The sequence below is a fragment of the Amia ocellicauda genome, chromosome 10, assembly GCF_036373705.1.
Source record: "Amia ocellicauda isolate fAmiCal2 chromosome 10, fAmiCal2.hap1, whole genome shotgun sequence".
NCBI classification, from domain to species: domain Eukaryota; kingdom Metazoa; phylum Chordata; class Actinopteri; order Amiiformes; family Amiidae; genus Amia; species Amia ocellicauda.
Genome location: NC_089859.1, coordinates 23,440,294 through 23,452,849, shown reverse-complemented (window position 1 = coordinate 23,452,849; position 12,556 = coordinate 23,440,294). Strand labels below are relative to the sequence as shown.

General features: G+C 42.0%; 1 protein-coding gene across 5 annotated transcripts in view; it reads left to right on the top strand.

Annotated features, from left to right (window-relative positions):
* The window catches only part of osbpl3b (oxysterol binding protein-like 3b), a 56,767-nt gene that overhangs the window by 39,973 nt on the left and 4,238 nt on the right, over positions 1 to 12,556 (top strand). For 4 of the 5 annotated variants that reach the window (XM_066715614.1, XM_066715616.1, XM_066715613.1 and 1 more), the window contains 9 exons: positions 4,309 to 4,443; positions 5,178 to 5,271; positions 5,535 to 5,779; positions 8,127 to 8,264; positions 9,023 to 9,086; positions 9,223 to 9,301; positions 10,226 to 10,370; positions 12,026 to 12,170; positions 12,359 to 12,485. In XM_066715614.1, coding sequence (XP_066571711.1) covers positions 4,309 to 4,443; positions 5,178 to 5,271; positions 5,535 to 5,779; positions 8,127 to 8,264; positions 9,023 to 9,086; positions 9,223 to 9,301; positions 10,226 to 10,370; positions 12,026 to 12,170; positions 12,359 to 12,485 — 1,172 coding nt within the window. The remainder of the gene's footprint in view (positions 1 to 4,308; positions 4,444 to 5,177; positions 5,272 to 5,534; positions 5,780 to 8,126; positions 8,265 to 9,022; positions 9,087 to 9,222; positions 9,302 to 10,225; positions 10,371 to 12,025; positions 12,171 to 12,358; positions 12,486 to 12,556) is intronic. The other variant, XM_066715615.1, reaches the window with a different exon arrangement.

The following is a 12,556-nucleotide window of genomic DNA, read 5'->3' as shown; positions in this document are numbered from 1 at the left end:
CGGGATTTACAGGGAGGCGCGGATCCTGGGTCTCCATTGGTCCCGCAGCTTTGAGTGACGATACAGCCAAAACTCGTAACGAATTTTTTTTTATCGAAAGCTAAGAAACCGGCGGCGAAAGCGAGGCTCGCAGCTGCGCAGACAGGGCCTGCAGGCAGGGTGGCAGAGGTTAGCTCTCGATTTAACATTATATACTTTCGATATAATTTTTGTTTGTTTACAATTCTATACATTTTGCTTTCGATTTGTTTTATTTTTGAGCTCAACATCAATTTTTTCTCTCCTTTTTTTTGTTTGTTTACAATATTTTTTTTATTTTTTAATTCGCTACTTACGGTGCTAATTTGAGCCCATACGGGTGGGTGAGATTGTCCTCTCTGTCCATAGTTTTTAGATTTTTCTGTATTGTGGTTTGTTTTGTTAGCATGTTTGCTTAATAACTTAATTACAACAACAAAATACGATTTTATATTGGTTAAAAAAAAATGCCATTTAGCCCCTGTATAAACTTTTATATCCCAAATTTATTATTGGCACCCTTTGGCACTTGGCAAAGTATACAAACCAGACTTTGGTCACTCCAGGCAAAAAAGGTTCGCCATCCCTGACCTAGCCCATCTACATCATATGCAACATTTTACAAGGTGATTTTTTTTAATCCTTAATTATATGCATATTTATCCCATCAAGTGTTTCTCGTCAGGGTTAAAAAGACCTTGTTCCACCGCTTTATCAATGATCAGTTAGTGCTTTACACACTAAAGCAGAATCTTTCATTTTAAAGCAAAGCTGGGTGGGGGGGGGGGTTTATGAAGATATTGGCATTTTAGTAAATGCTTTCCCAAGATCGATTTGATAATGAGTATCGGCAAAACGAACAGCCTGTCTACCATCATTATGATTGTTTCAATATTTGAATTCTCATATCCTGGCACTCAAAGCAACAGGGGAATGTGGACGAAATCCAATCGCTGATGATTTCTGCCCAGACCGAAGATCCATAAAGCCATTAATGTAATGGCTGTGCAGAGAGTATTGTAGTCAGATCGTTTTTCTTAGATACACTTTCCAGAAGTGCCGGAGCTTTGCTTTGTGTTCACGGTCCTTAAACCGCAGTGGGGATCACGACTGGGATCTTGTCCACTTTCCCCAGTGGATTTTCAAAGAAGGTTTGGGATTTAAAACGTGACCTGTGTGTGCATATGCATCACAATTACACAGAGTGGTTGGCAATAGAGCAATGTATAAACCTTTTGATGTACCAGGCTTGTTGTGGTTCATTCAGCAGTTTCCCAAGAAGTTTCCCACAGGGTAGAGGGAGAAATCCAGCCATCCTCGAGCAGTCAGTGTGACAGTGCTGCTGAATAACATTTTCCTGAACCATTATTACTTTTTTCAGGCAGTAGCTCAAAACACAGAGATGAGGCAGAGGCTGAGCAAGATTCACGCAGAGTCCTCGATAGCAGAGCCTACTGTCAGTGTTAATGCCAGCTCTGCAGCACTGCAGGTTGGTGTGGGGGGGGATAAAGTGTAGCACTGTTAACTCTTGTCATATTCAGATTGTCTGTTTACTGCCCGTTGCCTTCATGGTGTGTCATCGGGGGTAAGGCAGAGAGTCAGCGCTTGCAGACTCGAGTCACTCCGACGGCTATAAGAGCAAATTTCAACATCATGTTCCTCTGTGGGATGATTAATTCTGTGTGAAACACTGAGAGAAACAGTGATCCCTCTACTAAGATCATCTCCAGACTACAGCAAGAGTGCATTCACTGTAAACATCCTGCAAAAGCTGTCGTCTGTAGTAAGACTATTAAAAGGCTATTAAAGCTTCCCCTAAACATCCAGCTGGTTGTACCACTGCGTTAGTTTGTTTTTGTTTCAGTTTATTTTATTGCATGATTTTATTTAATTTGACTAGTTTTTAATCTGTATTTCTTTTTGAGCAGTAACCTTCAAACGTTCAAAATCACTTTGGCAGAGAAACTAAATGCAAAGTTGGTAAAGTGAGCAGTGAAACTGAGGTGAGAGATCATGTGCTTGCTGTAGTGATGTGAGCGGGCACCTCCACATGACCCTCACTCACCTGAGTCACACACTCGAATCACTGGAGCGTCAGGACACGGACTTTAGCCATGGATGGGAAACTTCCGTCTATTTAGGACCGAGACCCTTTCTAATTAAAGCTTCTGTAGAACAATAACACTGGCTGCTTCATGTCCTGTTTGGGCTGTTTTTCCCCAGGATGAAGCCTGTATTATTATTGTAATTACAAATTCTCTTTTACTGTGTCCTTATTCATGTTTTACACACTACAGCTTTGTGAATAGAATAACTGTTACATAAGTATACACCTAAATAACCTTCTCTACCAGTTTAATTGAGAAAAATACAGGATATGCGGGACTTTTTGTTCATGAATTCATACGTCCATCATTGCTAGAATGACAATTAGTACAATCTGCACCAATTTTCATTCCAGGTTTATTTCTTTTGTTTTAATGCAGTTGCTTTTCCTATTCTATTTTGGAGGTCTTGGATATGAATTCATTTAAGATTTTAGCGTTTTTGTGCTTGAAAGATACCAGCAAAAAAAGATCCCCTTGTCTGAAAGCAAGCCGAAGTGTTTCTAAGCTTCACGTATTTTATTCTCTAAATGTAGTGTGATACGTGGGTTCATCATTGATCTTCCCAGCAGAGCCTTTTGAAAAAGCAAACATCCCACTTCTGTCATGTTCAGCTTTGAATTTCCACATCCGCTCTCCACGGCGTAGTTCCCTGCTTTTCTCTCGCCTCTGAAGACGAGCTGATGGGCTTGATGCTCGGTGTTTCTTACCTGCTCTGCCTTGACGATGCAGTGCTTTGATCCATCTGGTTTTTGAGAACAGTGACTGAGTGAAATAGCAGGATGAGCAGAGCTGAGATACAGTCCCCCAAGCCCAAGTGATGCACGCGCTTCTTTTATCTGTGAACAAATCCGGCCTGCATGGATTGTAAAGAAATGGCAGGTTTTGCTGATGTTATCAAATAAAGCCTTTGTTTAAATGACAGGCGAGTGAGAGTATAAAGACACTGTGATGCTGTATTCAACCATTGGCAGAAATTGAATAAAATAAGACCGATAGCTGTTGAAAAAGCTGCACGATACTGATAGGTTTCTTCGATAAGTGATTTCCCCAGATTTCTATTCTTGAGACTTCAGTAGCCCTGCATGTTCACTGAAATGGAAAGTATGAATCCCTGCAATACAGCACTGAAATACCAAAATGTTTTTGCTTCCTCATCATTTGCATTGTTTGGCACATCCGTGGTTTCCAAGTCTTCATGGTCTGCACTGTTTTCAACATTTATGCTTTCAAAAACATCATGTTGCATTCCTGTATTATTCACACTTAAGTATATCTTTGGGAAATCAGTTCAGCTCCAAAATAAGATCAGCACGGTGTGGTTTTTAATTGGATTGGGTTGGATTGCAACTAGGCAACTCCTGGAAACACCCAGGCAGCCACGTGGAGTAGTGGGCAGGGCTCTGGGCTCCTGAGCGGAGGGTCATGGGTCCAGTCCCAGGTTGGGGATGCTGCTGCTGTGCCCTTCAGCAAGGCACTTTACCTAGATTGCCCCAGTTAAAACCCAGCTGTATAAATGATTAATTGCATGTCAAAATAATGTGAAATATTGTTACAACTGTAAGTCATCCTGGATAAGGGAGCATGCTAAGAAATATAATTACGAGTTATTTAGAGAACAAGTAGTCCGCAATCTCTGTAAATGTTAGGGTCAAAACATCAAACAGTAGTTAGTTGAATTGAGAAATTGGTTCTAAATGTAACAGAAGCCCTGTGCCAGGACATCTCAAAAGTGATCTGTGTTGAAAAAGAGTAAGGACATTTTGCTGGTTCTTAGAATGAAAGTGTATATATTTTGTTCCTGTGAATTGCATTGTAACATTTACAATTAATGAAAAGCAATATCACAGTCTGTTTGCATGGAAACCATCCATATGAAAAATGCCAAAAAGACCAAAACATATATACTTTAGTTGATATAATGACTTTAAAAGTCAGGTGTCCTCTGCATTTTAAAGAATAGGAATAGCTTGTAACTCATATCTGTATGTAGGAAGAAAGACTTAAGACCAAAACCAGGCCCCCTTGTTTCTGTGTTATAATCATACTTTACAAATACATGATGTCACTGTTGTGTGCCAGCAAGTGTCATCATCATCTCCTAATCTTCATATTCTGTTTTGTTCATGAAACGAGATGTTATTGTCAGTGTGTACAACATGAGGGCTTTGTTTTCCCCCACAAGCAGGACTCCACCGACTGTGGGAGGTCATTGGTCCACCAGACCTCCAATGAGAGCAGGACGTCCATCACAGACTCCCTCTCCGAGTTCTTCGATGCGCAGGAAGTTTTACTGTCAGCCAGTTCCTCTGAAAATGAGGTGAGGGACGCTTCATCAAATCTGCCGGCATGATTATTATTTATCAATTATTTCATAAGTTAGTGTCTTTAGTCTGTTCAACAACAATGTTGATTTAAGAAAGGATAATGTAGTGAATGAAGCTGAGGAAATTTGTGAGATGGAAAATAAGCAAGATAAATGAAAGACCCCCCAGGTTAATTCTGAAGTTTGTTGGTTCCTTTCAGCCCAGTCCATTTATAACTTTCTCACTCTGCGATATTAAAATGACAGAAGAGATCTGTTGCTTCCTGCAAGATGGAAACCCACCATTGCTTTCTTTCATAGAAGTATGTAAAGTACATTCAACCACCAATTTTGAATGCAGACAGACTTATCTCTTCATCGGGTGTTGGTGGTGCTTCAGTGTTCCTCTGAACGTGCCATATTGTGTGCTTGCCTGTTCAAACCAGTTTAGGGGCCCCTGACCCGAAAGCAACGTGAAAATGGAGTGAATTATTTGTCTTGTCAAAACTGGCACCTTAAGAAATTAACCAAGGACATAATGTGTAAACTGGGGGTATGTTCCAGCAGCTTTAACAGCACATTTCAGTGCCTGCTGCCCCCACAGACCCTCTGCAGTCTGACAGATTGTTCAAAGGGGGTTCTCGCTGAAAGGTATATTTTATCTGTCTTGTAAAGGATGCAAGCTGCTTATTGACAGCCTGATATTACTAATAATTACTAATAATAAATCTTTCCCTTCCCTCTTCCAGCCCTCTGATGATGGCTCATACGTCAGTGACATAAGTGACAACTTGTCAGTGGACACCTTAAGCAATTACGCTGAAAGTGAACGGCAGAGCATAAGTAAGAGACTTTAATTCCCTTCAGCCGTGTGATCCGTAATAGAGGAGTGGAGGGAACAAGAGTGGGACTGAGTCAGGGAATAATAAGCTTTGGAACCGGATCGAAATGAACCGAGTATTAATGCTGCGATTGTTTGTATTGCTGTCAGACGCACAGCCTTATGAAATTACAGTATAATCGGGACTTAATGCTGCATATTGGTGTTTAACATTTGATCAAGTGAAGAATTCTGATTTCCAGATATTTTTGTGTCTGTTCTTCAGGCCTCATTCCCAACGGCGCGCTGCCCTTCACCCGACGGACCTGCCTGCCCGCTCCGCGCTGTGACACGAGCCTGGGCGGCATGTGGAGCATCCTGAAGAACAACATCGGGAAGGACCTGTCCAGGGTGGCCATGCCCGTGCAGCTCAACGAGCCGCTGAACACGCTGCAGCGTCTGTGTGAGGAGCTGGAGTACAGCGAGCTGCTAGACCAAGCCGCCCAGATGCAGGACCCCTTCCAGCGCATGGTGAGCCGAGAGCTGGGAACTTATTTGACCCTACTGGGACTCTGGTTTCTACACCAGCACCTCACAGACCTTTTGAGATCTGCATGACCAGTCTCTAGTTTAAAACTCTACATGTGGGCTAGAGGAAGCAGCTGTCACGGATTCTCAATTCCTTTCCAACTGAAAGGACTCCTGTTCCAGTTCGTTTATTAGAGTCATTATTATAGCAATTATGTCAATGCAACATTCACATATCGTGTCCGCTGTCCGCAAGTCCCGCTGTCCAGTGTTTGCCTCTGGGTTCTAGGATGTCTTTGCTGCCAAGGACAGAGGAGCGGTAATGATTTGAGCTGCGCATGGTTATTTATAAGCTCAGGATAGCGCCGTTGATCACAATTAACCCCCTTCTACTGACATCTCCGTGCAGGTGCCCCCGCCCCGACTGCACAGCTTTTTCTGCATAGTACAGCTGTAAACGGGTGATAAGTGGTGACCGTTCAGTCTGTGTAAGCTTACCTACAGAGGCAGACACTATTGAAATGCAGCCCGTTAAAGACTGAAGCCTACATCACACACCAAGCGGGGAGTCATTTCTATCACTCTGCAGGAAGTACTCGACACAGTGATGTGCGGTGATGGAGAAATTGGTTTTTAAAGAGTTCTGTTGTTGTTGCTTTTAACAAGTGAATGTCCAATTATAGAAAATGTGTGAAGCTCATCTAACGGACCTTTTACCAAACTCTGATTCTCTCCTGCGGTACTTGTGGAAACTGTGGGAAATTGCCTGTTGAGTCAGTACTGTGATGGGCCTCTCAGGGGCCATTTGTAACTCCGTGGAGGGGGAATAGTTTGCTCTGCAGTGAGAAAGCAGTGTCGGTCTCTGTGTATTCCACCCCCCCAATTACTGTGCTCGTTTTAGCCTGTGCTTGGTTTAGCCTGTACTCAGGCCACGGAGATGGACAGTAATGAGTTTCAGTAACCTGTAAATATCAGGGTTTTAAGTCTGTGCTCAGTGTAAGCCAGCAAATTAACATCGACATTTTCCTCTGGCTTTCTCTTCAATTACATGTTGATTTCATGCAGCTCGACTTCCTATGAGAGTTATTTTTTTTCTTGGAGGGAGACACAGGTGGAGTAGATTTAACATTCAATCATTCAGAGTCCTTTCCTCCCCGCACAGCTCCCATTAAACTCACAATAGCATCTGCCACTAAACCTGGCCCTGGCGCTGGCACCGTCAACACTGCAGGCAGCGCTCTGACAACTTCACAGAGACAGCACTAAATTATCATGTATTGCTGATCGCTCAGGGACGATGGGTTTGTTGTGTGAGGTGTCATAACGTTTCACAAACTGTTTAAAATAGAAATAAAATGCCCGTCGGCCTAATCATTTGTTCTCTCTCCAAATCTTTGAGAAATATTAAAATAGGAGAGAAACTTCCGTACCACCAGAGATTTTAAAGGTACTAGAATATCAAGCTCTACCCGGGCAGAACCAGAATGCACATCACATAGTTCTCTGTGTGAAGAGGACTTTTAGTATCATTGCAGAAACGGTTAAATTGTAGCTGTTTAAAAGGTAAACGACTTGTGTCCTTGTTTTCTGTCGTTAAATACCAATTAAATGACAATTGGAATCGGCTGCATTTATTTCAGCGATGTCTGGGCGCCATACCTGTGACCTGAACATATACTGGTCGAGTTGCGTGGCTCCCTTCTGTTCAGGAAGAGAGGCAGTGAAATTTTTCGTTTCTAAATGGAGAGGGGCTGCTGACGGAAACATGTAAATATTTCCCGTAGCGGTACCAGCTTTCTCTGCACAGCAGCTGCCGGCCCTCACAGACTGGGCACTGGCAGCGAGTGAAATACACAGGATCCTGCTGTCTGGACTGAATGCAGGACTGAAGCCAGTACAGTCGGCAATGTTTTCTACTGCTTTCTAAAAAAATCCAATTGGCTCATGGTAGCGTTCTTGTAAATTGTCATGAAGGTAATGTGTAATCTTGTTTTCTCCTCCAAATCCAATCACTCGGCTGTGTAACACACGCCACCACCTATTGTTTCACGAGGAACGGAAAGCTATAGAATGACATAATGTCATTTGGTATCGACTCTTGGACTTTCAAACCCTGTATAAGTGGGTGTCCTGTTCCATTCGAGTTTGCTGTCTCTCTGAGGTCAAATCTCCCTCAAGTGCTTTTGATTGTCTGTGTCAAGAAAACTAAAACAGGTTTATCATCCAGATACTTTGAAAGGAATAGATCGGTCCTGTTGATATTTTATGTATTCTTGATTTTATTAGTCTTTGTTGAAGGGGAAAGTAACGGATCAGTGATTTGGCAATGATAATTGTCTTCTGTTTCCAGGTGTATATTGCAGCCTTCACCATATCAGGGTACGCAGCTAGTCACTATCGAGCCGGAAGCAAGCCGTTCAACCCTGTGCTGGGAGAGACCTATGAGTGCGACAGAGAGGACAAAGGCTTTCGCTTCATAGCAGAACAGGTACCGTTTTTTACAGCATCTAAACATTGCAAACCAGGGCAACTGTGCCATTCTTCGTGACACTGTTTCAAACTGGGAATGTCTACCGAAGCATATTTTGTTCCATGCAAGCCCGTCTCTCGTGGGGATTCTTCACATGACATTCATCGTGTTGTGACTCGAGGGACAGTTTCATTCAGGGGTGACCTTTTGTGGTAAACATCAAGGATGCCAGTCACAACAAGACCATCACAGATGCAGCTGAAATGCTGCTAGGGCAGGGGAGAACTATTGAAATAAGAGTGACCTTATTTATTACTGCCAATTGGAATCTAGCTAATGGATTGACTCTAATGTGTCATATCTGTGTCTGAATGCTTCTGGAATACATCCACCGTAGAAGTGGGAAACTGAGACTGTAGCAGCTATGCATAATGCACCACTTGCTTGTATCCGTCTCATTCAAGAGCAAAGAGATCCACTGTCTGTTAGTTTTAACTTCAGATCATCACAGCGCAGGTTCCTTAAGATAGTAATCACCGCCAACTGGCCACCCATCGCTTTTACATTTTTAAATACTTTTGTCGGTTCTAAAATGGAAATTCTGAGATTCTGAAAACAGACATGAGTCAAGTTATTGCAAGTCTCAAGTAATGATGGAAAAGACTCGAGTCAACACGACATCAGATACTAATACAAAATGACAAAATACAAAACACCTATTCACTTTATTCATCACAACCACTTGCTTTAGTAATAAGTATTTTTATTTTATTTAGGTCAGCCATCATCCACCTATTTCAGCGTGTCATGGAGAATCTAAAAACTTCTCCTTCTGGCAAGGTGAGTTACCAGTCAGTTGTGAAGAGACTATATTGTATTTGAAAGTGACCATGTGGACCTGATTCAACCATCTGGAGGATGGATATAAATAGCTGAGGTTATGTAGACTGTTTTTCTGTGTGTATCATTATTTCAGATATGAGGTGGAAAAACAAATTTTGGGGAAAGTCCATGGAGATCATTCCCGTTGGCACAGCGCACGTGTCCCTGCCAGGGTAAGTGAGATGGTGTTTAATATGGCGCCTCATTTGGTCTACTAAGAGTTTATTTGCTCCATATTGTTTCTAGTCATGGTATCTGCAAACTCACAAGCAGTATTCTCTCCAGCAAAGATCTCAAACCAGGGACATTTAGTACTGACTCCATCTTAAGTGATGGCAAAGACCACATCATGCCTGCCTTCACTAATTTACTGTTACAATTACCATGTTAATCCAAAATGATATCTTAAGGCAAATTAGTTTTCTTGGAGTTTGTTATGGAATTGCTGACCGTTCTGCCTCTGCGTGACTTCCTTTCTGGGATGTCTATCAAGTGGACCTCGAAGCATGTTTAATCGAGGACCTCGAAGCATGTTTTGCAAACATCTCATTCCTCGTCTGAAAACAACAGATTGATTTACCAACTGCGGTTGTGACACTTCAGTTAATTATTCATTATCCAGGGAAGCATCTTTTGATGCTACTAATCCTGCTTCCCTGTCTTTCCTTGTGCAGCTCCAGATAAATTATAGATAAGCGACAGTGAGTCGGTATTTATAATGTACAACTTCCCCTTCCTACCCTACCACACAAGGATGTGTATTTATTTTCAAGGATCTGTTTAATAATCGCAGTCTCTTTCACTATTGATCAGTCTCTTTGTGAGCCTCAGCGTGACTTTTTGGCAGAGTCATACAGATCAGTCCGGGGGGGCTTCCCAACAAGACTCCGGCTGAAAATGTATAATTCATGAAATGGAAAAATTGCATAATTCATGGTCCTATATGGTTCCACTTTAGCAGGTATACCGTAGATTTGTTTCTCTGTATTCATTCATACAGGGATGTTTGTAGGAGAGTCCCACAGCCGAACTGCTATATTCTGTGTACCGTTAAAACACTGTGCTTCCAACGAACACGCCCGACTCTTCCTCCATAGGTTTGAAGATCATTACGAGTGGAATAAAGTGACGTCCTGCGTCCACAACATCCTCACTGGACAGAGGTGGATTGAGCACTACGGGGAGATCGCCATCAGAAACACCAACAATGACAATGTTCAATGCAAAGTGTCCTTCCTCAAGGTACAGTCAAGGTTTTTGTGCGCAATGCAGCATAGTTGGCATCTTTCTCTAAAAGAGGGTCATCTCTCCATGAATGCTCTTTATTTCGCAGATGTAGGTTGTGTTCAATGGAACGTTTTGTTCAGTTGTATATTTTCTTTTGAGTGTTTGTCATTATTCCCACAGAGATTAGAGAAAAACACCTCACTCACCTAGTTAGACTTTCGACTACTTACTCTGCAGCGCCACCTGCTGGAGTATACAGAAAAATGCCTTTTGAGAGCCATATTTCTTGTCTGGAATATTGGTAAACAGGAGCAGAAACCGAACCGACTGGTACCTTTAATTGAGTTTGAGGAGTGCTATATAACCAGCTGTCTGTTTTAGGAACTTTAGGCTCTGGAGATTATGAAAATGTACACTACCCTTCAGAAGTTTGGGGTCACTTTCCATGAAAACATACATGAAATGAGTTTGAATAGGAAATATAGCAAAATGAATAGGAAATAGTCATTGACAAGGTTAGAAATAATAATAATAATTATTATTTTTATTTCTTGGAAGACGCCCTTATCCAGGGCGACTTACAACATAAGTGCAAATGAAAATAATAAGTGAAAATAATAATTTTCAATTGAAATAATAATTGTATCCTTCAAACTTTGCTTTCATCAAAGCATCCTCCATTTGTAGCAATTACAGCCTTGCAGACCTTTGGCATTCTAGTTGTCAATATTTTGAGGTAATCTGAAGAGATTTGACCCCATGCTTCCTGAAGCACCTCCCACAAGTTGGATTGGCTTGATGGGCACTTCTTACATACCATACGGTCAAGCTGCTCCCACAACAGCTCACTGTTGACGTTGAGACTGGTGTTTTGTGTGTACTATTTAATGAAGCTGCCAGTTGAGGACCTGTGAGGCGTCTGTTTCTCACACTAGACACTCTAATGTATTTGTCCTCTTGCTCAGTTGTGCACCAGGGCCTCCCACTCCTCTTTCTATTCTGGTTAGAGCCAGTTTGCGCTGTTCTGTGAAGGGAGTAGTACACAGCGCTGTATAAGATCTTCAGTTTCTTGGCAATTTCTCGCATGGAATAGCCTTCATTTCTCAGAACAAGAATAGACTGACGAGTTTCAGAAGAAAGTTCTTTGTTTCTGGCCATTTTGAGCCTGTAATCGAACCCACAATTGCTGATGCTCCAGATACAACTAATCTAAAGAAGGCCAGTTTTATTGCTTCTTAATCAGCACAGTAGTTTTCAGCTGTGCTAACAAAATTGCAAAAGGGTTTTCTAATGATCAATTAGCCTTTTAAAATGATAAACCTGGATTAGCAAACACAACGTGCCAGATGAACACAGGACTGATGGTTGCTGATAATGGGCCTCTGTACGCCTATGTAGATATTCCATTACAAATCAGCCGTTTCCAGCTATAATAGTCATTTACAGCATTAACAATGTCTACAGTGTATTTCTGTATTTTAATGGACAAAACATTTGCTTTTCTTTCGAAAACAAGGACATTTCTAAGTGACCCCGGTAATGTAAATGCAAACACTTTTGTATTATGATGTGTAGTCATGTGATGACAGTTTGTTCCTCTATAAGGGCTCTTACATTTTGTCAATTTTAAAATGCCTGACCTTTTATTCCTGTGTGTGTGTTGGTTGCAGCCAGGGTACTTTCATCCCGTTGCCAATGAAGTCAATGCAACGATAACGGACAAGAAGGGCAACGTTGTCCATAAACTGTTCGGCAAGTGGAACGAGGGATTATATTGTGGGGATCCTCCAGGGGCCAAGTGCATCTGGAGAGCAAGTGAGTCTGACCGTCAATTCTGAACTATTTTACTCCATTACTTTTTTAAATGTCAACCCCCCTTTCTTTTATTAATTCTGGCAGCTTTTATGTGGGCCTTAATTTTGGGAAATATGTTTTTATTGATTGTGATTTATTTTTTATTTTTTTTGTTTACTTCATGGATTAATTGACTTTTTTTTTTTTAGATCCACAACCCAAGGACAGTGAGCAGTACTATGGGTTCACTAAGTTTGCGATGGAGCTGAATGAACTGGACGCTGCAACAAAGCCCCTGCTGCCTCAGACGGACACGAGGTTCAGAATCGACCAGAGGTGAGTGAGTGGCCCTGACTGGGGCCGGACACTCGGCACTTCTTACACTCTGCTGGATGACCCCACTGAAG